This window comes from Salvelinus sp. IW2-2015, linkage group LG18 (genome assembly GCF_002910315.2).
Source record: "Salvelinus sp. IW2-2015 linkage group LG18, ASM291031v2, whole genome shotgun sequence".
NCBI lineage: Eukaryota > Metazoa > Chordata > Actinopteri > Salmoniformes > Salmonidae > Salvelinus > Salvelinus sp. IW2-2015.
Window position 1 is genome coordinate 19,825,672 of NC_036858.1, and position 25,739 is coordinate 19,851,410.

General features: G+C 42.9%; 1 protein-coding gene across 2 annotated transcripts; it reads right to left on the minus strand.

The window, feature by feature from the left end:
- Nucleotides 1-23: 23 nt before the first annotated feature.
- On the minus strand, nt 24-24,825 carry mto1 (mitochondrial tRNA translation optimization 1). Of its 2 annotated transcripts, XM_024006789.2 has the most exons (14): nt 24,660-24,825; nt 23,918-24,131; nt 23,588-23,787; nt 23,109-23,226; nt 10,876-11,174; nt 10,496-10,608; nt 10,203-10,393; nt 9,423-9,553; nt 8,740-8,944; nt 8,048-8,219; nt 5,978-6,087; nt 5,637-5,794; nt 817-893; nt 134-222 (listed from the first exon to the last, which is right to left on the minus strand). In XM_024006789.2, exons 2-13 carry the CDS (start codon nt 24,111-24,113, stop codon nt 843-845), a joined length of 1,944 nt encoding a protein of 647 aa, XP_023862557.1. In that variant the 5' UTR covers nt 24,114-24,131; nt 24,660-24,825; the 3' UTR covers nt 134-222; nt 817-842. The 2 variants fall into 2 exon arrangements, with proteins under 2 accessions (XP_023862556.1, XP_023862557.1); XM_024006788.1 differs by lacking the exon at nt 817-893 and having other exon boundaries at nt 24-222.
- Between the last annotated feature and the right edge of the window lie 914 nt (nt 24,826-25,739).

Below are 25,739 nucleotides of genomic sequence, written 5' to 3' on the forward strand. Positions count from 1 at the left end.
ACCATAGTTCATTTTTGTAAAAAAAAAAAAAAAATCTTAGACATTATTTCACTGAGATATTGGTATGTTGCTTGCACACAGCTGTCCCTTTTCCCCCTCTTTTTGGCTCGATCGGTTTCTGTGCTCTGTGTGTCTGTTCCTCTGCCCGGCCCTGAGGACATAGTTGAGAAGGTGGATGATCCCAGCAGGAGTCATGCCTGGTAGACGGGTAGCAGCGCCCAGCTAATTTACAAAGACAAGACAAGTGTCAAACTCAAAAACAATCTGCTCAACATTAATCATTTTACAAATAATGTATTATGACTATTTAAGCACAGGGCAGCCCAACGTTTGGTAGATAGCAGTGTTCCTTGATGAAAGCTATAAGCCCACATACAGTACCAGTCAAAAGTTTGGACACACCTACTCATTCCAGGGTTTTTCTTTATTACTATTTTCTACATTGTAGAATAATAGTGAAGACAAACTATGAAATCATGTAACCAAAAAAGTGTTAAATATATTTAGATTTGTTTGAGATTCTTCAAAGTAGCCACCCTTTGGTAGGATGACAGCTTTGCACACGCTTGGCATTCTTTCAACGAGCTTCATGAGGTAGTCACCTGGTATGCCTTCTTAAAATTATAATTTCATTCGAGTACACTGCGCCTCAGATTGCAGCCCAAATAAATGCTTTGGAGTTGGCGCCGGAGGGTAGGGCTGCCGTCTTATCGGCTCTTAACCAACCATGCTATTTTGTTTGTCTTTAAGCGTTGTTCGTAACTTGTTTTGTACATACTGTTGCTGCTTCTGGACATCAGAACTGGAATTACTCACCTCAAGTTGGACGAGGAGTTCTGCAATTAGTCGGATATACTACGGATGCCCGACCTGGCCCAGATCCCCATGATTAGCTGGAAAAGGAAATGTAGGTTTCACGGAAAGAGATCGGGATGCCTTGTGAGGATCAGGCGACGAGTGGCTAATCTGCCCTTGCCTACCGTTCTGCTAGCTAACGTTCATTTGCTGGAAAATAAATGGGACAAACTGAAAGCACGTATATCCTACCAACGGGACATTAAAAACATATCTTATGTTTCGCTGAACGACAACATTAAGAACATACAGCTGGCGGGTTATACACCATCAGCAGGACAGAACAGCAGCCTCTGGTAAGACACGGGGCAGGGGCCTATGCACGATATCTAAGGAAGTCTCAAGGTTTTACTCACCTGAGGCAGAGTATCTCATGATAAGCTGTAGACCACACTATCTACCTAGAGTTTTATTCTGTATTTTTCGTAGCTGTCTACATACCACCACAGACCGAGGCTGGCACTAAAACCACACTCGAGCTGTATTCCGCCATAAGCAAACCGGAAAACGCTCATCCAGAGGCAGCGCTCGTAGTGGCCGGGGACTTTAATGCAGGGAAACTTAAATCAGTTTTACCTCATTTCTATCAGCTTGTTAACTGTGCAACCAGAGGRRAAAAARATTCTAGACCACCTTTACTCCACACACAGACGTGTACAAATCTCTCCCTCGCCCTCCATTTGGCAAATCTGACCATAATTCTATCCTCCTGATTCCGGCATACAAGCAAAAATTAAAGCAGGAAGCACCAGTGACTAGTCTATAAAAAAAAGTAGTTAGATGAAGCAGATGCTAAACTACAGGACTGTATTGCTAGCACAGACTGGAATATGTATCATCTTTCTTCCGATGGCATTGGAGTACACCACATCAGTCACTGGCTTTATCAATAAGTGCATAGAAGACGTCATCCCCACAGTGACCGTACGTACATACCCCAACCAGAAGCCATGGATTACAGCTAAAGGGTAGTGCTGCCACTTTCAAGGAGCGTGACTAACCTGGAAGTAATCCTGCTATGCCCTCCGACAAATGATCAAACAGGTAAAGCGTCAATACAGGAATAAGATTAAATCGTGCTCCGACACTCGTTGGATGTAGCAGGTCTTGCAAACTATTACGACTACAAAGTGAAGCACAGCCGAGAGCTGCCCAGTGACACGAGCCTACCAGACAAGCTAAATAACTTCTATGCTCGCTTCGAGTAAAGTAACACTGAAACTTACATGAGAGCATCAGCTGTTCCGGACGACTGTGTGATCGCGCTCTCCTCAGCCGATGTGAGTAAGACCTTTAAACAGGTCAACATTCACAAGGCCGCAGGGCCAGACGGATTACCAGGACATTACTCCGAGCATGCGCTGACCAACTGGGAAGTGTCTTCACTGACATTTTCAACCTCTCCCTGTCTGAGTCTAATATAAACATGTTTCAAGCAGACCACCATAGTGTTCTTGGGCACAGGGACTAAGGTAACCTGCCTAGATGACTACCGAACCGTAGCACTCACGTCTGTAGCCATGAAATGCTTTGAAAGGCTGGTCATGGCACACATCAACACCATTATCCCAGAAACCCTAGACCTGCTCCAATTTGCATACCGCACCAACAGATCCACAGATGATGCAATCTCTATTGCACTCCACACTGCCCTTTCCCACCTGGACAAAAGGAACACCTATGTGAGAATGCTATTCATTGACTACAGCTCAGCGTTCAACACCATAGTGCCCTCAAAGCTCATCACTAAGCTAAGTACCCTGGGACTAAACACCTCCCTCTGCAACTGGATCCTGGACTTCCTGACGGGCCGCCCCCAGGTGATAAGGGTAGGTAACACATCCGCCACGCTGATCCTCAACCCGGGGGCCCCTCAGGGCTGCGTGCTCAGTCTCCTCCTGTACTCCCTGTTCACTCATGACTGCACGGCCAGGCACAACTCCAACACCATCATTAAGTTCGCTGATGACACAACGGTGGTAGGCCTGATCACCGACAACGATGAGGTCAGAGACCTGACCGTGTGGTGCCAGAATAACAACCTATCMCTCAACGTGATCAAGACAAATGAGATGATTGTGGACTACAGGAAAAGGAGGACCGAGCACGCYCCCATTCTCATCGATGGGGCTGTAGTGGAGCAGGTTGAGAGCCTTGGCRTCCACATCACCAACAAACTAACATGGTCCAAGCACACCAAGACAGTCGTGAAKAGGGCACGGCAAAACCTATTCCTTCTCAGGAGACTGAAAAGATTTGGCATGGTTCCTCAGATCCTCAAAAGATTTTACAGACTCTGTGCCGGTACCCCCTGTATATATATCCCCGCTATTGTTATTTACTGTTGCKCTTTAATTATTTGTTATTCTTATTACAATTTTGGGGGGGGGGTATTTTCTTAAAACCGCATTGTTGGTTAAGGGCTTGTAAGTAAGCATTTCACTAAGGTCTACACCTGTTGTATTCGGCGCATGTGACAAATAAAATTTGTAGTAACAGACATCTCAACATCAACTGTTCAGAGGAGACTKWGTGAATCAGGCCTTCATGGTCGAATTGCTGCAAAGAAACCACTACACCAAGAAGAAGAGACTTGCTTGGGCCAAGAAACACAAGCAATGGACATTAGACCGGTGGAAATGTGTCCTTTCGTCTGATGAATCCAAATTGGAGATTTTGGGTTCCAACCGCCGTGTTGTGAGACACAGAGTAGGAGAACGGATGATCTCTGCATGTGTGGTTCCCACTGTAAAGCACGAGGAGGTGGTAGGATGGTGTGGGGGTGCTTTGCTGGTGACACTGTCTGTGATTAATTTCGAATTTAAGGCACACTTAACCACCATGACTACCACAGCATTCTGCAGCGATACACCATCCAATCTGGTTTGCACTTTAGTGGGAGTATCATTTGTTTTTCARCAGGACAATGACCCAACACACCTCCAGGCTATGTAAGGGCTATTTGAACAAGTGAAGGAGTRCCGCATCAGATGACCTGGCCTCCACAATCACCTGACCTCCACCCAATTGAGGTAGTTTGGGATTAGTTAGACCGCAGAGTGAAGGAAAAGCAGCCAGCAAGTGCTCAGCATATGTGGGAACTATTTCAAGACTGTTAGGAAAAGCATTCCAGGTGAAGCTGTTTGAGAGAATGCCAAGTGTGTGCAAAGCTGTAATCAAAGCAAACGGTGGMTACTTTGAAGAATCTAAAATATATTTTGATTTGTTTAACACTGTTTTTGGTTACTACATGAGCCCATATGTGTTATTTCATAGTTTCGATGTCTTCACTATTATTCTACAATGTAGAAAATTGTAAAAAATAAAGAAACCCTTGAATGAGTAGGTGTGTCCAAACTTGACTGGCACTGTAGTCTTAAGAGTTTGGACACCTCATTTAGCAGGTGAAGATTTGGATAACCACTGGGATTCTTATGAAGGGTGTTAGATCTATTTACTATATTGTGGTAGTGTAACATGTCATTATATAAGGCCTATCTCACAACACCTAGGCTGTGTCYGGAATCGGTCTTGCTTACCACTTACCACTAAAACTACATACTGTATACTACATACTATTTAGAATGCATTGTTTAGATAAAATGTATGCAGTAAGCAACAAGTAACATACTAGGCTCACCCACACTGAGAATGTCTCATCGAATGCGCAATTGTCATTTGTTCATTTTKKTACAGCCCATCACCTTATCTGATTATCAGCTGTTGTCAAACACATGGGTCACACTTTTTTTATTTTCGCATACCCAAACAACCTATTTAGGACGCAAGTATGAGTGTCCGGACATGGGCGCACGTCACACTCGGTCAGTTATATATTTTTTTGTCATAAAAAAATTACTAGCTGTAGCTAAGTTTCCATCCAATTGGCGACAGATTTATGAAAATATTCTAAAATCCCCATAAAGAAAATATGCCAATTTACCCCACCAAACGGACTTATTGCGGATAGAAATCTGTGCGATGACGTAATGCACATAAAATTTCATTTTTCACTTAAGTTTTCATGTACCGAATTTGTTTCCATCCCATTTTCAACTGCTGATTGTTTTGTCACAAACTGTTGTGTTAAATAGCAAACGTAACAAGACCAGAGGAGGTACGTGTGCTCCAGCCAACAGCTCGCAGATACAGTGCAGTCTAGTCTACATGATGAGATTATTATGGATAAGAATGAGAATATTTATTTGTCAAACAGCAGTCAAGCATTGATCAGGTCATCAGAATAAGACCCTCGATATTTATTGGAAATGAGCATCAAGCTCATCACAGTGCACTTTCAACACCCTACTCTGTCTTATCTATGCATAGTCACTTTACCCCTACCTACGTATACACATTACCTCAACTAACCCGTACCCCTGCACATTGACTCGGTACTGATTGTATATAGCCTTGTTATTATTTTTTGTTACTATTTTTCCTTTAGTTTATTTCACACTTTATTTATTTTTTAACTCTTTGTTGGTTAAGCGCTCGTAAATATGCATTTCACSGTAAGGTCAACACCTGTTGTATTCAGCGCATGTAACAAATACAATTTTATATATGTTTCCACCACCATTTCTAGCATAATTCATTTTACTGACAAAGAAAATAGCCCAGTTTGTCGATCAAACACATTATCTGTCGGTATTTATAACATTTTACCGAAACTTCCTGTTTCCATCAGTTGTCCTAATTATATATTTTTTCAATATGACTTTACTCGCATWAACTGTGGATGGGAATGTGGTTTATGTTGTAGTTTTACTGAGACTCACAGTGTTGGGCCTGACTCGGTCCAGTATCTCTCTGACCTCCTGAGAGAGGGACACTGGTAAGGAGAGGTAGTCCATGTCAGAGGGGAGAGACAGACTTTCCTCCCTCCGTATTCTCTCCATCTCTCGACTCTGCTTCTCGCAGTGGGGTCTGTACACAGCTGAAAGCCACAAAGCTGTCTGTTAAACTTTACTTTAAAACGTGCTGAGTGCGTGTCTGAAATGACAGTCTATTCCCTATATTRTRCACTACCTTTGACCAGAGCCACAAAAGTAGTGCACTATGTAGGAAATAGACTGCCCTTTCAGACGCAGACTGATTGAGACTTAAAAAGAGCCGTTACCTTCAATCTTGAGTCGTTGTGAGTACTCAAAATATTGTGAAAGGCACTCTGGGAAGACGGAGGCCAACATTTCAAAGGACACATCTTTGTATTGCAACAGATCCAAACCACTGAGAGAGAAAGATAAATGGTATAGTAAAGGTTAATGAACAGACTATATACACCTCTGCTTGAGAAAACAATAGAAAGGTATTTTGAAAATGTAGTAAGACGTGACGCATAGGTTGCAGTGTTGTTAGTCTGTTTCAGAATGTTAGTCTGTTTCAGAATGAGGAGTCACTATGTTTTTGACAACCTGTGTGTGTACACAAATACCAGATACGGATGTTTTAAGGATACTGTTCCCATACATAGAACAATAGAAAGTCAGGGCTATATAGGCAAACCTTGTTGAATTTTGCAGAGACATTTCCTACATTTTTTATTCTACATGTCATACAGTGCATTTGGAAAGTATTCAGACACCTTGATTTGTTACGTTACAATCTTATTCTAAAATGGACTAAATAAAAAATCCTAAATCTACAAACAATAGCCCATATAGACATTTTTGCAGATTGTGTCGTGGCACAGATCTGAGGAAGGGTACCAAAAAATGTCTGCAGCATTGAAGGTCCCCAAGAACACAGTGGCCTCCAGCATTCCGAAATGGAAGAAGTGTGGAACCACCAAAACTCTTCCTAGAGCTGGCCGCCCAGCCAAACTGGGCAATCGGGGAAGAAGAGCATTGGTCAGGGAGGTGACCAAGAACCCAATGGTCACTCTGACAGAGCTCCAGAGTTACTCTGAGGAGATGGGAGAACCTTCCAGAAGGACAACCATCTCTGCAGCACTCCACCAATCAGGGCTTTATGGCAGAGCGGCTAGACGGAAGCCACTCCTCAGTAAAAGGCACATGACAGCCCACTTGGATTTTGCCAAAAGGCACCTAAAGGACTCTCAGACAATGAGAAACAAGATTCTCTAGTCTGATGAAACGAACATTGAACTCTTTGGCCTGACTGCCAAGTGTCACATCTGGAGGAAACCTGGCACCTACGGTGAAGCATGGTGGTGGCAGCATCATGCTGTGGGGATATTTTTCAGTGGCAGGGACTGGGAGACTAGTAAGGATTGAGGAAAAGATGAACGGAGAAAAGTAGAGATCCTTGATGAAAAACTGCTCCATGGCGCTCAGGACTTTGGAAAGTGAACCTTTGCCCCAGTCTAACAGGACAACGACCCTAAGCACACAGCCAAGACAATGCAGGTGGCTTCGGGACAAGTCTTTGAATTTCCTCGAGTGGCCCAGCCAGAGCCTGAAAATATCTGTGCAGCGATGTTTCTGACCGTTTGAGCAGACACATGCACATTTGTGGCCTGCTKGAGGTCATTTTGCAGGGCTCTGGCAGTGCTCCTCCTTGCACAAAGGTGGAGGTAGCGGTCCTGCTGCTGGGTTGTTGCCCTCCTACGGCCTCCTGTCTCACATCTCCTGATGTACTGGCCTGTCCCTGGTAGCGCCTCCATGCTTTGGACACTACGCTGACAGAACAGCAAACCTTCTTGCCACAGCTCGCATTGATGTGCCATCCTGGATGACCTGCACTACTGAGCCCTGTGTGTTGTTAGACTCCGTCTCATGCTACCCTAGAGTGAAAGCACCGCCAGCATTCAAAGATGACCAAAAACATCAGCCAGAAGATAGGAACTGAGAAGTGGTCTGTGGTCACCACCTGCAGAACCCACTCCTTTATTGGGGGTGTCTTGCTAATGCCTATATTTCCACCTTTTGTCTATTCCATTGTGCACAACAGATGTGAAATGTATTGTCAATCAGTGTTGCTTCCTAAGTGGACAGTTTATTTCACAAGAAGTGTGATTGACTTGGAGTTACATTGTGTTGTTTAAGTGTTCCCTTTATTTTTTTGAGCAGTGTATATATTTAATCCATTTTAGAATAAGGCTGTAATGTAACAAAATGTGGAAAAAGTCAAGGGGTCTGAATACACTGTATATTTCTATCTAAACGTCCCACATTGTTTTCTGCTGAGTGCATCCCAGTAAATGCATGCTGAACCACTTCCTACTCACTTTAAGGTGGTGCTCTTGTTCTCACTCAGGCTGATGTTGCCCAGCTTCTCTCTCCAGCGGGTGGAGGATAGAGCCACGGACTGCAGGGCCATCAGGGCTTCCTGGAGGCCGTCCCTCACACTTACTGCTTTCTYGTATCGCTGCAAAGTCACGCAGCCCACCTCCTCAAACCCTTGCAGACCGGGTCAAAGGTCAAATATTATTAATCCACAAAGTCTGACATGGAATTTTGAGATTGACTACATTGCAGTTGGTGACTGCAGACTGACCATTATTTGTATCAGTAAGATTGCTCAGTCTGTGATCAGTCGATCATGGCCAGAGATGCAATATGTCTTAAAATTCCTCCAGTTGGCTAATGACAGTARTCATTTTCTTATCTTATAAACCTATGCAGCCAATGACAGTGTGCACTTTGTTAACAATATTAAGCTCCAAGCTGCTGGATTTCCTGTCAGTGACTCATGCTTGACCTCAACTGAACACAGACAATAATACACTCTGTTCATGTATCACTACATTACTGGAGTGTGTTTGTTTTAGCTTGCCCTGTGACCCGGGTGGGTGRAGATTTCCTTTTGGGGCCAATGGAATGGTCTAAAATATGCAAACTCCACCWACCCGGGGCCCTATGTAAGCCAAAACAAGTGCACCCAGTAGTTGGGTCCTGTCAGAAACACACATTATGATACCTCTGGGGGTGAGACGGAGGTCTGCATTGTCGGGCCTGAGGTAGGTTCTGAACTCGGCGCGGCTAGTGAACATGCGGTAAGGTTCTGTCACCCCTCGGCCCACCAAGTCATCGATCAGCACCCCGATGTAGCTCTGGGTACGAGACAGTGCCATGGGGGGCAGGGAGAGGGCCGTCCGACCTGCATTCACCCCCGCCCACAAGCCCTGGAGAGAAATGGGTTTGTTGTAGCATATATTGTAGGGTCCTGTGGTGGGTCAGTTGGTAAAAAGTGTGGCAAAYGGCTGGTAGCATTGCCAAGGTTGAGAGTTTAAGTCCCACAGTGATCATACAAAAWATKTATGCACWCRCTGTACCGTTAGTCGCTTTGGATAAGCACGTCTGCTAAATGACCAAAATGKTAAACATKTAAAATGGCTATTCTGCTAMCAGCCTTCAGTCCAAGAGTGCTGCTGGTTTTCTTTTCTGATAGTRAAGTGAACAATTAATGTCACTGTTTCTTGGCCAGAGAGTCTAGGCACCAAATGGCAGAAAACAGACTAAAACAGGGAGGGACTACCTGTACTTGCCCAATAAAAAATGCACATTGTAGTTCCAAAACGTTTCAAAACATTTTCCCTTACTTGTCCAAATGACACGACCCAGGAGTCCCAGTTCCCAGATTAGAACAGATTTAACCCCTACTTGTGCRGCTGCTTCCTCGTAGCCCGTGGTGCCGTTGATTTGACCCGCGAGGAAGAGCCCCTGAGTGCTCTTCACCTGCAGAGACGGAGTCAGCTGGGTGGGGCACACAAAGTCATACTGCACCCCGTAACCTGGAATCCAGAGAGATAAGGAGGTTATAATCGGCGTATTTGAGGAAATCAGTTTGAGCAAGGTGAGACGCAGAATCGCTAAACTTCATAACTTTAGTTATTTCACATAATAATGAGTAGTTATTTGGGATGGAAGGTGATTTGTAGATCAGTGGTTAAGCGCAGTCCAACTATAGTGTAGTCTCTCCAAAACAACCGCAATGACACACCTCGGAGAGTGCTAATGTAGTTGTAGGCAGCGAACTAAAACATGTTTAGGTCAATCAAGCTTGATGATAACTGTGTCTAACAGGTGCACTTAAATCTGATCGAAAGTTCAGCAGTTAGAGTTAACTTCTGGATTCCTCCTCAGACTTGAAAGAACTGGATGGGTGTAAGTAAAATGGCAAAAATCCTACTTAGCTTACAAGAAGGCTAGCAAGGTGGAGCTATTACTATATTGTTAACGCCCATCCAATTCTTTCAGATCTAGGAAGGTGCATAAACGGTCAAGGGGTACGGGATAGGTTGACCTGAGATTCTGCATACCATTTTTCTGCCTGCACTCTTCTCACTCACTCATTGGATTGGAAGTGAACAAGTGCACACTTCAGGAGAAAGGACAGATTATTGGGACMCAGAGTGGGTGTCTGTATTTAGGGCTGCATACCAGGAGTGCGGATCTCGGCTCGGTGCAAGGCGGGGATCTCCCTAAGGAGGCGGAGCTGCACGTCAGGGGGCATGGTCATGGACAGGCCCTGGGGGTACAACAGGTCAGAGGTCAAACCTTCCGGCTCCAGCCACACCTGGTGCCGTCGCCCCGGAAACCGCAGCACTCGCGACTCGATGGAGGGACAGTATCTAAGAGGAGGAAAGACAAAATTCAGTGTGTAAAGTAATGTGTACACAGTTTACACACAGTTTACTGTGTGTGTGGGTGAGTGTGTCTCTGTCTGCATGTACCTGGGACCTTTGGCGTCCTGCTGTATGTGACAGTTGAGGTGGACACTCTCCCTGACCACTCTCTCCACTCCAGGTGTGGTGTGGATCAGGTAGCAGGGGAGCTGCTCTTCTGGCTACAGGGCATAGCATGTTAGCATCACAGCCAGYTTCTAGAGAATTTAAGGTGTATTACGCAACATTTTGTTTATAATTTTGTCTGGTTCTTAAAGAATAACATTTAGAAATACCTGAAATCCAATTAAGTGCAAAGAGTCAAATTCAATATTGCAAATGTGCAGCAGTACATCTTTACCTTCGAATTAACCCAAAAACAATATTTGCCGGGTGTAATGTTTTATGTTGGCATATTGGCAGTTGTAGTCTTTCTTTGTAGTTTTTACCTTGCAGTGGGTGTGCGTGTTGAGAAAACTGAAGGGAGTGGGCTGTTTGTCCGGGGCTTGAAGCTGAGCCAAGGACAGATCTACGGACTCCTTCACTATCCGAGGGGGTGTGCCAGTCCTCAGCCGACCCACCCTCAACCCCAATGTCTCTTTCAGTGTGTATGAAAGTCCGGCACATGATTGGGCGTCCCCCATCCTCCCCCCGGGWGAGGTGGTTTGGCCCATGAAGAGGGAGCCGGACAGGAAAGTGCCAGTGGTAAGTACCACTGAGCTGGACAAGATGGGGTGGCTTCCATCCACTAAGAGGAGAGAAKAGAGAGAACATGTCCTAAAGGAACATTTGAAACATAGCATCCTTAAGTATAAGCTGCTATAATATTCAGGGTTTGTGCTCTTCAACCTTTGGTGTGAAAATCCCAGACCTAGACTTTGTAAATACTGTATGTAGACATTATTATACTTCTAGAGACAGGGAGTCGAATAGATTTACAAACATCCTCTCCAAARAATTACAGGGAGTTTACTGTATCTTCAGTGAAACATCCACATGTAAATTGTGGCTGAGACTCAGGAGGGATTATAARATGGTTTAAATAAGATCTTTCAAATTATATATCACAGCAGGGAGAAAATAAATAATACATAAAGAAAAAAAAAAGAAAGTCAACTCAGATTGAGACATTGACATGTGTGCAATGWACACTGAGTRTATAAAACATTAGGAACTTTCCATGACATAGACTGACCAGGTAAATCCAGGTGAAAGCTGTGATCCCTTATTGAGGTCACCTGTAAAATCCACTTTAAGTGTAGATGAAGGGGAGGAGACAGGTTAAAGAAGGATTTTTAAGTCTTGAGACATGGATTGTGTATGTGTGCCATTCAGAGGGTAAAGGGTGTAGTAGGTGTCAGGCGCACCGGTGTGAGTGTGTCAAGAACTGCAATGCTGCTAGGTTTCAGGGTAAACAGTTTCCCGTGTGCATCAAGAATGGTCCACCACCCAAAGGACATCCAGCCAACTTGGTCAACTGTGGGAAGCATTGGAGTCAACATGGGCCAGCATCCCTGTGGAACGCTTTCGACATCTTGTAGAGTCCATGGCCCAACGAATTGTGGCTGTTCTGAGGGCAAAAGGGTGTGCAACTCAATATTAGGAAGGTGTTCCTAATGTTTTGTACACTCAGTGTATATGCCCCCATCTGACTCTAAATATTTTTTATTTATTTAAAAAATATATATCTGAAAATCTATAAATCTATATAACAAAAGCAGTACAACCCCAACCCCTCATTCTCCCATCCATACCCTCCCTCCACACCACCCACCCACCAAGGCATCTATAAAAGTTAAATAGGAAAGAAACAAACAGTAATAGAAACAAAAACAATGAAAAAAATAATTAAAAAAAAGTTGTATAAAAATTATTATCAGCACAAATGGCCACTAGAACAGACATGACTGCTTACCAAACTACGCAAATTACACTAGGTAAAAGGCAGGCTCTCCGCGTATTGTATTAATGGGGACCAGGTTAAGTCTAACTTTTGTCGGGAGCCATGCACAGTGTACCTAACCTAGCCTTATATGGACTTCCTGCCCCTGGAGAACAGAACGGGCAATGAGAAYGGATTGTGGACTGGTTGCTGAATTCCCCYCTTTCCCACAGTGTGCCAATCTCCCTAATAAATTGCCCATTTTTATTCTAGTTGTRCTCGTGTGCGTGTTTTGTTATTGAACTTGGTGACGTGGTAACCACACCTCATTGAGCCTGCTACACTAGGTAGTACAGTCATCTTACCAGAATTAATGCAACCTGTTAATGAAATGGGAAGAGACGACCACCTTATGAAATCCTGCTTAGTGCGAAGTTATATTTAAAGAGAGCCTTAAAATGAGTGTGTGACCTTTATCACCAAATAAGTAAAGACCTGATGCTCCACCTTAAATGGGAAGTTGGCATTCCCAATACCTTCTGCTAACTGATTAATGGGGAGGAGCACACTTTTGTTAGGTTTAACTTATAACCAGAGAATGTGCCAAAACCTTGTAGCATGTCGAAGAGTATAAAAGAAGATCGTCTGCATATAAGGACAACTTGTGGGTTATGTTATAGCAAGATGCTCAATAGTCATATCAAATAGGAAAGGGGATAAACAGCAACCCTCTCTGCTCCCCCTGTGGAGAGGGAAGTAGCTGGAGGTAACATTGTTGGTGCGAACAGAAGCCACTGGGGACGAGTACAAAATCTTAATCCAGGAAAGGAATGACGGGCCAAATCMAAATCTCTCCAGTACTGTAAATAGATATTCCCACTCAGAATAAAGAACATTAAATATAATTATAGAAGGATTGCCTAACTGAGATAAATCTGGTTTGGTCAGTTAATTATTAGGCATCACTGTCTCTAAACGGCACGAGAGGACCTAAGTGAGAATTTTATAATTGCAGCACAAAATAATTATAGGGCGGTATGAGCCACAGTCTAGGGGATTCGTCTTTTTTAAGCAAAACCAAAATAGTCGCCTGGGTAAGTGTCTGTGGCAGTTTCTGACTAGGAAGGATTTCATTGTACACGTATGTCACAACAAACATTGGGACTGCGGGTACTATTTAAKGAAGCTGCCAGTTGAGAACTTGTGTGGTGTCTGTTTCTGTTCTGTGAAGGGAGTAGTACACAGAGTTGTATGAGATCTTCAGTTTCTTGGCAATTTCTCGCATGGAAAAGCCTTCATTTCTCAGAAAAAGAATAGACTGACGAGTTTCAGAAGAAAGTTTTGTTTCTGGCCATTTTGAGCCTGTAATCGAACCCACAAATGCTGATGCTCCAACGAGTCTAAAGGACACTTTTATTGCTTCTTTAAAATCAGCACAACAGTTTTCAGCTGTGCTAACATAATTCCAAAAGGGTTTTCTAATGATACATTTGGATTAGCTAACATGCCCATGTAGAATAAAAAGCTGTTTCCAACTACAATAGTCATTTACAACATTAAATGTCTACACTGTATTTCTGATCAATTTGATGTTATTGTAATGGACAAAAGAAATGTGCTTTTCTTTCAAAAACAAGGACATTTCTAAGTGACCCCAAACTTTTGAACGGTAGTGTGTACCCTGCGTGGATGAATAATTGTCATTTTTTGGGCAGCAGGGTGGAGGCACGTTTCTAATCAAGATATGAATTCACTAGTTGGTCCTTGGTCGCGTTAGCACGACTAGTGCAGGGTTACAGTATGAGCCCACAATAGCTAGTTAGTATTATGTTGCCTGTCCTCCTGTTGATGTACAGTGGTTCCTCCTTTAAATGTTGCGTCATACTGCGGCACACCCTGCGTGCTGCTGCAGCATTCTGTGGTACGTCATTTAATTCTCAGCCATTTCTTCTGTTACTTCAAGTCACTGCTAGTTTGACCACCAGAGAGCATCTTTGAGAAGCGTTTGATAGTATTCCATATTGGCATTACCAGATMATTTAAAACCTTTTTGTCGAAATAAATATTTGCGCCGCCTTCCAGGCWATTCAGACGGGTGTCATGTCTCGCCAAGTCTTCTTTAACGGAGTCGATCTTTATGTTGACCTCGGTTGTGAGGATAGCTATTTGTGTGGATAGGTCAGTGGATAATGACTCCACCTTAGCCAGCACAGTCTGTTCAGATTGAATGATAGCCGCCATTACCATGGCTAGGTCGGGGGGGGATCAGAGTCCGTGTCAGGCGAGCCCGAGGCTTCAGCAGAGGCCTGCTCTTTTGTGGCCCGCGGCCGTTGTTGTCTCGACATTTTACAATTAAAAGGGGGAAATCTGAAAAAAAATCCAGATTAGTAAATTGGGTTCGATTCAAAATGTAATATTACAAAATGAACACGGTGGGGGAGGTGTTGGTCAAGTATTAATAGTAAATTGTTCGCCCTGGATCRAAGCACCGAGAAAACATCTCTTCACGTGTTGCTGTTTACCAGCACCCGGACTCTCCATATTTTAACAATGATTGTTTTCAGACTCTCTATTCTGATATAATTAATTATTAGTCAGTTGGCAAAGTTCTGTTAAGGGACATTTTACTGCTGCTCTTTCACTGTATATGTCCATTAATATGTTATTGACTTGTGTCATAAAAATCAAGAATTTCCTCACTACACGCAAATACGAGCGTTTCTGCATCTCACTGGTAGAAAAAGGCCATCTATATCTCCTGGTTGTAACTAAACCACAATATCAAGAATTCATTGCGATTTCAGGATGTAGTACGTCCCTGTCGAGGTGCATCCAGTTGAGAATGGGTGTCAGAGAGCTAACGTTACTCACCGTACCAGCCACTCGTTCATAGAACATCAGCTTGCGAATAAATATTACATTTGTGTCGACAACATCTGTAAAGTTTAGTCATGCTGTGGTGCTCAGTACCTGGATGTACAAACTACAAGAATGCACAAGCTGCTGGGTTGCCTGGAAACCAGTCGTTGAATGGCATTGAATTCTACGTCGGGCAGAAATGTTTGAATCAGGAAAGTTTCCTATCATGACCTTTACAAGCCAGAATTATAAATAAAATTATGTTTTAATGCAGTTTCCTGGTTGTCCTTCCAGTTGGTCCTTTTGGCGGTAGGAATGTGAGACAATATAGCCACAGGAAAGAGTAGCGATCTCAGAAGACCTAGGATTAAGAATTGTTGACTTCCAGCATAAAGCTGGAAAGGGTTACAAAAGTATCCTTAAAAGCATTGATGTTCATCAGTCCACGGTAAGACAAATTGTCTATAAATGGAGAAAGTTCAGCACTGTTGCTACTCTCCCGAGGAGTGGCCGTCCTGCAAAGATGACTGCAAGAGCACAGCGCAAAATGCTCAATGAGGTTAAGAAGAATCCCAGTGTCAGCTAAAGACTTACAGAAATCTCTGGAMCATGCTAACATCTCTGTTGACGAGTTTACATAAAACACTAAACAAAAATGGTGTTCATGGGAGGACACCACGGAAGAAGCTACTGCTGTCCAAAAAAAACATTGCTGCACGTCTGAAGTTTGCAAAAGTGCACACCTGGATATTCTGTGGACAGATGAAACTACAGTTGAGTTGTTTCGAAGGAACACACAACACTATGTGTGGAGAAAAAAAGTGGCACAGCACACCAACATCAAAACCTCATCCCAACTGTAAAGTATGGTGGAGGGAGATTCATGGTTTGTGGCTGCTTTGCTGCCTCAGGGCCTGCACAGCTTGCTATCAGACTGAAAGATGAATTACCAAGTTAATCAAGACATTTTGAAGGAAAATGTAAGGCTATCTGTCCTCCAATTGAAGCTCAACAGAAGTTGGGTGAAGCAACAGAACAACGACCCAAAACACTGAAGTAAATCAACAACAGAATGGCTTCAACAGAAGAAAATACRCCTTCTGRAGTGGCCCAGTCAGAGTCCTGACCTCAACCCCATTGAGATGCTGTGGCATGACCTCAAGAGAGCAGTTCACAACAGACATCAAGAATATTGCTAAACTGAAACAGTTTTGTAAAGAGGAATGGTCCAAAATTCCTCCTGACCGTTGCAGGTCTGATCCGCAACTACAGAAAACGTTTGGATGAGGTTATTGCTGCCAAAGGAGGGTCAACCAGTTATTAAATCCAAGGGTTCACATACTTTTTCCACCCTGCACTGTGAATGTTTACACGGTGTGTTCAATAAAAGACATGAAAACATATTGTTTGTGTTATTAGTTTAAGCAGACTGTGTTTGTCTATTGTGACCTAGATGAAGTTCAGATCAAATTTTATGACAATTTAATGCAGAAGTCCAGGTATTTCCTGAGGGTTAACATACTTTTTATTGCCACTGTATAAGTGCTAGATGGAAATATGAAACTCTGAAATGTCTGACTTGCTAACTGGTTTTAGTTATACACGTGCCGCGTTCAATGAATCAGCAAGTCGCACATTTGAGTTTCCGAGTTCCAACTAGTATGTGAACACTGCATTATCTGCTTTGCAATTTCGACGTATGCCTCGGAGCTCCAGTATCAAACGTAGCATCACTACTGTTTAGGCCTACTTTGCAAGCTCACCAGCAATGGGGCATCAAGTAACAATYACTCACATGGTCTTTTGTCAAAATTGCTTGATTTATAATTTACTTATGAAGCTTGCATTTGGAATTTGTTAAAATTATTACTGTGGCGAAGACGCACTTGCGCTCCCCAAACTACTGCCAGTGGCCAGTTGGGAGGGCTTGTTCTGTTGTTGAAATGTTTGCTGTTGCTTTCACATGTTTAAATACATATGTGGTAAATCTATATTCCAACTAATCCCACAATAATTGCTAATGTTAGCGTTTCAACATTCCATCCCCATACCATTTATTGCAACACTTCGACATTTCTGTTTTATGTTTGATACATTTTTATTTAGCCCATAGACCATGTCTTACCCTCTGAGTGGGCACAATCTTTATTGTGCACATGAATGTTCGCAAGTCTCATGAGGTAGAAGTTCTGTTTATTTAATTAAATGTATGGTTTCCTTTGTTCATATTCCCGGGGTTATGCTGGAGTTCCTTGTGTCTGTGTCCTATGTCTCTGTCATTCTAGTTGTGCATAATAGGAGCGTGCACAGCCTCCCTGTGCAGTTGGTTGTGTTTATTGTGGGTGCTGGCTGGATTCTAGTCTGTGGTTGGGTTCTGGCTTGTTGCCTATGACTGTGGTGATCCCACAAACTGTGTGATTCAATCTGACAAATCACACTGTGTGGATTGATTGACTTTTAGCTGATTCCTCGACAACCTATTTTATTTGCAAGGATTTGAACAGAGTTGTTTCAAAATGGCGTCTACCACTTTCTGCCATACGGGGAAACAGACTTTTCCCAGATTGGCAGCAACCACCTTCAGAGACTACGGTGAACATTTCATCCCATGTAGGAGCTGCACCTACTTGTCACAGTTCCGGGATAATATTGTCAGGCCAAATTTCCAAATGTGGAAATTGTCAGCTTACTGAGGAATATACAGTACCAGTCACACCTACTCATTCATTCAAGGGTTTTTCTTAATTTTTACTATTTTCCACATTGTAGAATAAGAGTGAAGACATCAAAACTATTAAATAACACATATTGAATAATGTAGTAACCAAAAGTGTTAAACAAATCAAAATATATTTGATATCTGAGATTCTTCAAAGTAGCCACCCTTGACAGAATGCCAACAGTRTGCAAGCTGTCATCAAGGCAAAGGGTGGCTACTTTGAAGAATCTCAAATATAACATACATTTAGATTTGTTTAAAACTTTTAGTTACTACATTATTCAATATGTGTTATTTCATAGTTTGTCTTCACTATTATTCTACAATGTACAAAATAGTCAAAAWAAARAAAAAMMCTTGAATGAGTAGGTGTGTCCAAACTCTTGACTGGTACTGTATGTCTGAGCTGGACGTCCAGAGTAAGCAAATTGAGACACTGCAGCGTATCCTGGATAGTTCCCACTCGAAGACCTTTTCCTTTTCTACTCCTCAGCTGGTCGTTGCCACTCTCTGACTGACTGGTGGATGCCACTGTTATCGATCCTGCATCCCATGTGAGGCACGTCACACACCGTAAGCCTAGCGCAAGGCTGCGGTCTTTGGTGAATGGGGCTGAAATGGCTTTTGGGGGATCCCATCCTGCTGACCAACAGTTTTGCCCACCTGCTTCCAGAGATTCCTTCATCCTCTACACTGTCTCCAGCCCAGTGGGGTCTCTACCACATATACTACAGCCGGCTCTGGTCCATCGGGCCCCACCGCCCTTYAGTCCTCAAGGGGTCTTGTAAACCACTCGAGGAGAAAGAACGGCCGGACCTCCCCGGCTGTTTCACTACTTGTCATCATCGGCAGCCCTATGGTGAGAAACATCTCGGTTTAAGTGCAAAACCCCTGTGCTACCCAGGAGCACGAGTACAGGACATTACAAGGCTGCTTCTGACCATTCTACGACAGATGCCGGGAGCTGACGCTGTCGTAGTCCACGTGGGGTCAAACGACATCGGGAGGGCTAGCTCGCAACTTCTGAAAATGTATTTTAAAGAACTGATTTTAGCATTGAAAGATTCCAAAAAGCGGTCAATCATTTCAGGTCCGGTACCATCGTTGGGCCACAGGTGTGAAAGATTCAACAGACAACTGGCATTACACATCTGGTTAAAAGATTACTGTAGCGTTGTTGGAATCACTTTTATAGATAACTATGACTCCTTCTGGAAACAGAAGATACTCTACAGGAATAACGGAGTCCATCCAAATCATCTTGGCTCCTGGATGCATTTCAAGGCTGCGTTAAGACTTCTCAATGACCCAAGACCAGCTCAGTTTATCCCTACCATTGTGACAATAAGTTGTCATAATGCTGCATCAAATGTACATTATCCCAGGGACGTTGGAAGGCACATTGTAAGTAACTTAATTTGTCCCCCTAACTGCCCTGAATACCTCTGTTGATTCTACAGCTATTGTATGCAGTAATCATGTGCCTATGAACCAGAGTTACACTGTTAACACTGAGGCGGTGTGCCCTAGTAGGAAGTCCACTGTGTGCAGCTCACCGTGCACCATCAGCTCCAATATAAATAACATAAGCAAGTCTACTTCTGATAAGCTTCCCAGTAAAGCATTCAAAACAATAAAGCAACCCAGAAAAGTGAGAGAAAAAAATTGCCCATATTAACATATGTAGTCTAAGAAACAAGGTTCATAAAGTCAATAACTTTCTTGAAACAGATTACATTCATATACGGACTGTCTCTGAAACGCACTTAGATAATACCTTTGATGATACAGTGTTAGCAATACATGGCTATTACATCTACCGAAAATACAGAAATGCCAACGGGGGTGGTGTTGCGGTCTATATTCAGAACCACATTYCTGTAAAGCTTAGAGAGGATCTCATGTTAAATACTGTTTGGCTACAGGTTCATCTGCCTCACCTAAAGCCCAGTCTTGTGGAAAGCTGCTATAGACCACCAAGACAGTATCTGGATGATRTGTGTGAAATGCTTGATAATGTATGTCATATCAACAAAGAAGTATATTTTCTGGGTGATTTAAATATTGACTGGCTTTCACCAAGCTGCCCAATCAAGAAAAAACATCAAACTTATACCAGTGCCTGCAACCTGAGTCAGGTTGTCAGTCAACCAACCATGGTAGTTACAAATAGCACAGGAATGAAATCATCAATATGTATTGATCACATATTTAATAACGCTGCAGAAATTTGCTTTAAAGCAGTATCCAAATCCATAGGATGTAGTGATCACAATATAGTAGCCATATCTAGGAAAACCAAAGTTCCAAAGCCTGGGCCTAATATAGTGTATAAGAGGTCATACAATAAGTTTTGTAGTGATTATTATGTTGATGATATAAATAATATTTGCTGGTGTGTAATGAGGAACAAGCAAACGCTGCACTTGACACATTTATGAAATTGCTTATTCCAGTTACTAATTCTAAGCCCGGCGGAGATACAATCGTCGGCAAAATCATTCTCAAAGAGATTCCTGCAAAAATATTATTTGAAGTGAGAAAATGACTGTAAAAACTGTTTAATAAAAAGATTGTGGGAGCTGTTTTGTTAGACTTCTGTGTGGCTTTTGACATTATCGATCATAATCTGCAGCTGGAAAAACGTATGTGGAATATGTCACCTGTTGCCACAAGAAAAGGGCAATCAGTGAAGACTATATATTGAAATATTGAGTGCCAWAGTCTGGTATCTACACTCGAAGTAAATGGTTCTGTAGAAGGAATGCATATGATGAAGGCAATTAAGCTTGGAATGTACTGAGTAAAGAAAAGGCAATCACATGTTGRCAGGCACTAATGGAGAGATGTGGTTTAGTGAGGAATGGGGGGCAAAGGTCAGGTCTGGTCACATTAAAGGAGAAGGAACAGTTTGTTGCCCGCATCACTTAACTTCCTGCCTAATAATAAAGATGTAATGTTTAGAGAGGAGGGAACGTCACCCAAATTGGGGTATACAGTTGAAGTCGGAAGTTTACATACTTAGGTTGGAGTCATTAAAACTTGTTTTTCAACCACTCCACACATTTCTTGTTAACAAACTATAGTTTTGGCAAGTCGGTTAGGACATCTACTTTGTGCATGACACAAGTAATTTTTCCAACAATTGTTTACAGACAGTATTCACTTTATAATTCACTGTATAACAATTCCAGTGGGTCAGAAGTTTACATACGCTAAGTTGACTGTGCCTTTAAACAGCTTGTAAAATTACAGAAAATATGTCATGGCTTTAGAAGCTTCTGATAGGCTAATTGACATCATTTGAGTCAATTGGAGGTGTACCTGTGGATGTATTTCAAGGCCTACCTTCAAACTCAGTGCCTCTTTGCTTGACATCATGGGAAAATCAAAAGAAATCAGCCAAGACCTCAGAAAACAAATTGTAGACCTCCACAAGTCTGGTTCATCCTTGGGAGCAATTTCCAAACGCCTGAAGGTACCACGTTCATCTGTACAAACAATAGTACACAAGTATAAACACCATAGGACCACGCAGCTGCGATACCGCTCAAGAAGAAGACGCGTCTCCTAGAGATGAACGTACTTTGGTGCGAAAAGTGCAAATCAATCCAGAACAGCAGCAAAGGACCTTGTGAAGATGCTGGAGGAAACCGGTACAAAAGTATCTATATCCACAGTAAAACATCGACATAACCTGAAAGGCCGCTCAGCAAGGAAAAATCCACTGCTCCAAAACTGCCAGAAAAAAGCCAGACTACGTTTTGCAACTGCACATGGGGACAAAGATCGTACTTTTGGAGAAATGTTCTCTGGTCTGATCAAACAAAAATATAACTGTTTGGCCATAATGACCATCGTTCATGTTTGGAGGAAAAAGGGGCGGCTTGCAAGCTGAAGAACACCATCCCAACCGTGAAGCACGGGGGTGGCAGCATCATGTTGTGGGGGTGCTTTGCTGCAGGAGGGACTGGTGCAATTCACAAAATAGATGGCATCATGAGGATGTAAAATGATGTGGATATATTGAAGCAACATCTCAAGACATCAGTCAGGAAGTTAAAGCTTGGTTGCAAATGGGTCTTCCAAATGGACAATGGCCCCAAGCACACTTCCAAGGCTGTGGCAAAATGGCTTAAGTACAACAAAGTCGAGTATTGGAGTGGCCATCACAAAGCCCTGACCTCAATCCTATAGCAAATTTGTGGGCAGATCTGAAAAAGTGTGTGCGAGCAAGGAGGCCTACAAATCTGACTCAGTTACACCAGCTCTGTCAGGAGGAATGGGCCAAAATTCACCCAACTTATTGTGGGAAGCTTGTGGAAGTCTACCTGAAACGTTTGACCAAGTTAAACAATTTTAAAGGCAATGCTCCAAATACTAATTGAGTGTATGTAAACTTCTGACCCACTGGGAATGTGATGAAAGAAATAAAAGCTGAAATAAATCACTCTACATTATTCTGACATTTCACATTCTTAAAATAAAGAGGTGATCCTAACTGACCTAAGACAGGGATTTTTTACTAGGATTAAATGTCAGGAATTGTGAAAAACTGAGTTTAAATGTATTTGGCTAAGGTGTATGTAAACTTCCGACTTCAACTGTATATACACACTACCACTGTTGGAACCATGTCTGTGTCTTATGCAGCTGTATAACCCAATRGGTGAATAAACTTGGTTTGAGCTTTACTAATTGTCAGTGAGTTTTAATAGGTTCATTAGAATCTAACAGTAAATACAAACTATGTTTATCTATTTATTTTCCCATTTGTACTTGCACACTATTTGCACATTGTTACAACACTATACATAGCCAGTAATATAACATTTGAAATATCACTATTCTTTTGAAACTTTTGTGACTGTAATCTTCTCATGATCATTTCAGATTGTTTATTTCACTTTTGTTTATTATCTATTCCACTTGCTTCCCATGCCAATAAAGCCCTTTGAATTTAATTAAAATTGACAGAGAGCGAGAGRGGTGTGTTAGAGAGAGAGCGAGGAGTGTTTGARAGAGAGGAGTGTGTGTTTAAGAGCGAGAGAAAGAGAGGACATAAACAGATGACAGCATGACGCTTTAGGGGAATGGTCAAAGATTCAACAGGAAAACACTAGTACCAGATACTAAGAGAGACACTGTGTAGAGTGTAGTGTTTGAATGTGTAGTGTGTTTGTGTGAGAGAGTCAGTCTATCAGTCTGTCAGTCTTTCCTACCCAGTCTTATCCCAGTGACTCTGTGGTGTCCAGGCTCCTCTGGGTTGGGTTGTGACACCAGCAACTCCTCCACTGAGCCCTCCAACACTGTCAGCCTGGGAGTGGACAGCAATTCTGACTGCAGAGGAGTCAGGAGAGGATTAAAGCATTAATCATTTTCTAGATAGACAGATTTTCTTGAGATAGATGGTCAATTAAAAAGAGTATCACTGCCAAATGGATTTGGAGCCAATATGTGCTCTTTTATCTGCCACATGGTAGACGATTTTATCTAAAGGGACTTACAGTACAGTGAGTGCATACATTTATTTTTAAGTGATACATGCAGGAATTAAACCCACAAACTTGGCATTGCTAGCGCCACACTCTTATCAACTAAGCCGACACAGGACTTTATGTAAACAACTTGTCTGATTCCTGTTTAAACAATTCAATTAAATGAACTTGAACAGATCCTGGCTGTGCCGAGTGGTAGGTACCTGGATGAATTGGCGGTAGCGTTCCCGGTCCAGCTGTGCCCGGGGGCCCCACACAGCGGGCCCTTTGCTGCGGTTTAGGATGGAGAAGTGGACCCCGGCCCAGTCGCCTGCTCGCCCACACAGACCGTCCAGAGCATCCACCTCCCTCACCAACTGGCCCTTCCCCACGCCCCCCAGAGAGGGGTTACAGGAGAGGGCCCCTGAGGTACAACGAGAGGAGAAGGGTGCGAGAGAGGGAGGGAGTGTGAGTGGGTGGGTGGTTCAGAGAAACACTGCTCTATTCCTACTGATCCCACAAGTAAATAACAGGAGGCTCTTCCTCTCTCTCACCGATAGTCATGATCTTCTGGGTAATGAGGAGGGTCTCTGCTCCCAATCTGGCTGCTGCGGCCGCCGCCTCAGTCCCAGCATGTCCTCCCCCCACCACGATGACATCATACTGGCGCCTGGTGAGGTCACTGCCAGTCCGAGAGGATACAAATGACAGGACGTTGTGTCGGAGCAGGTGCAGTTTCTGTGCCAACATGTCAAAGTTTCATGRCAACTATCAAAGTAAGAGAAGGAGAGTTAGGTTGTGCAGATAATCAACATTTGACATTATTTTACTTGTTGAAAATAGATCAGTAAATATGATCAAATGAAACATGTTAGAATGACAATGTGGCACTACCTCCAAGACTATCCTAACTAAATCTACCTCATACCCCTGCACATCGACTTGGTACTGGTACCCCGTGTATATAGCCAAGTTCTTTACTCGTGTAATTATTTCTAAACAAAAAATCCTTTCTACATTGTTGGGAAGGTTCCCGGCCCGCAAGTAAGCGTTTCACTGTTAGTCTAAGCCTGTTGTTTACTAAGCATGTGACAAATAAAATGTGATCTTGATTTGACAAAAAACTCAGATGCCTGCATTTTCGAAAAAGCAAGAGCATTTGAATAAGATGTATTGATCTCAACGTAGACTTGCTCTATCTCATCCGGGCTTCATCTCTTATCTCATCCGACCTCAACTAACGTTACAAAACTCAATTCTGGTTCTGAATAGCTAACGTTAGCCATGTCCACTTACCAACTGCCCTCATATCAGAATTAACAATGTGATCCGTTTTACTGGTCACGAAACAGTTTTCAATATTGCAGAAGTATCAGAACAATAGGTAAATTGCTGTGAAAATAGGTATTACAAAACATTTATCTAATCGTTCCCACCGGGGGCCGCCATTGTTTGCCGTCAGTGCCCGTAACCGTAATATAGTGTGTATATGCGCACTAAATATGTGACACAGTTATGTTTGATGATGACGATGTCGGTACTGTAGGCCTAGTTTAGCTCTCGAACTCTTCAGCGATTAACCACAACTAGCCATGTGAACTACAATTCTGGTGCTGGTTTTAACGTTTGGAAACGTCAATAAGCATCACTTGCCAAATGGTTTTCAGAACATATGGCCCTTATCTTTCATATTSTAATGAAACAGCAGGGAGCAGGTCTCGAACCCTCGACCTTATAAATGTAGAAATCTATGTTGTTCCATTATTGCACCCACACTGCTCCSCGCGCCAACRAGCGTCTGCGTTGCCCAGGGCTACTGCRGAACCCAAACCGGCTGCACACGTGCGCCATCGTGGCTATTGGGCATAAATATATTTTAAATAAATAAATGTATTTTGTCCCCCCTCTAGAAACGATTCGGTTGACCGTTTTATGTGTGAATTAACTGGTGGAGTAGAGGACCTTGTGCATTTCAGGTAAAACAACAACTCAATGTTTATATCCCAGGACAAATTAGCTAGCAACAGCAAGCTAGCTAAATAGAACAAATTAGCTAGCAATTGCAAGCTAACTGTCAYGTTCTGACCATGGTTCTTGTGTGTTTTACTTGTTTTAGTGTTGGTCAGGACGTGAGCTGGGTAGGCATTCTATGTTGTGTGTCTAGTTTGTCTGTTTCTATGTTTGGCCTAATATGGTTCTCAMTCAGAGGCAGGTGTTGTGTTGTCTCTGATTGGGAATCATATTTAGGTGGCTTGTTTTGTGTTGGGGTTTGTGGGTGGTTGTCTGTCTTTGTGTTCTGCACCAGATAGGACTGTCTCGGTTTTCACGTTTGTTATTTTGTATAGTGTTCACGTTATCGTCTCTTTGTTTATTAAA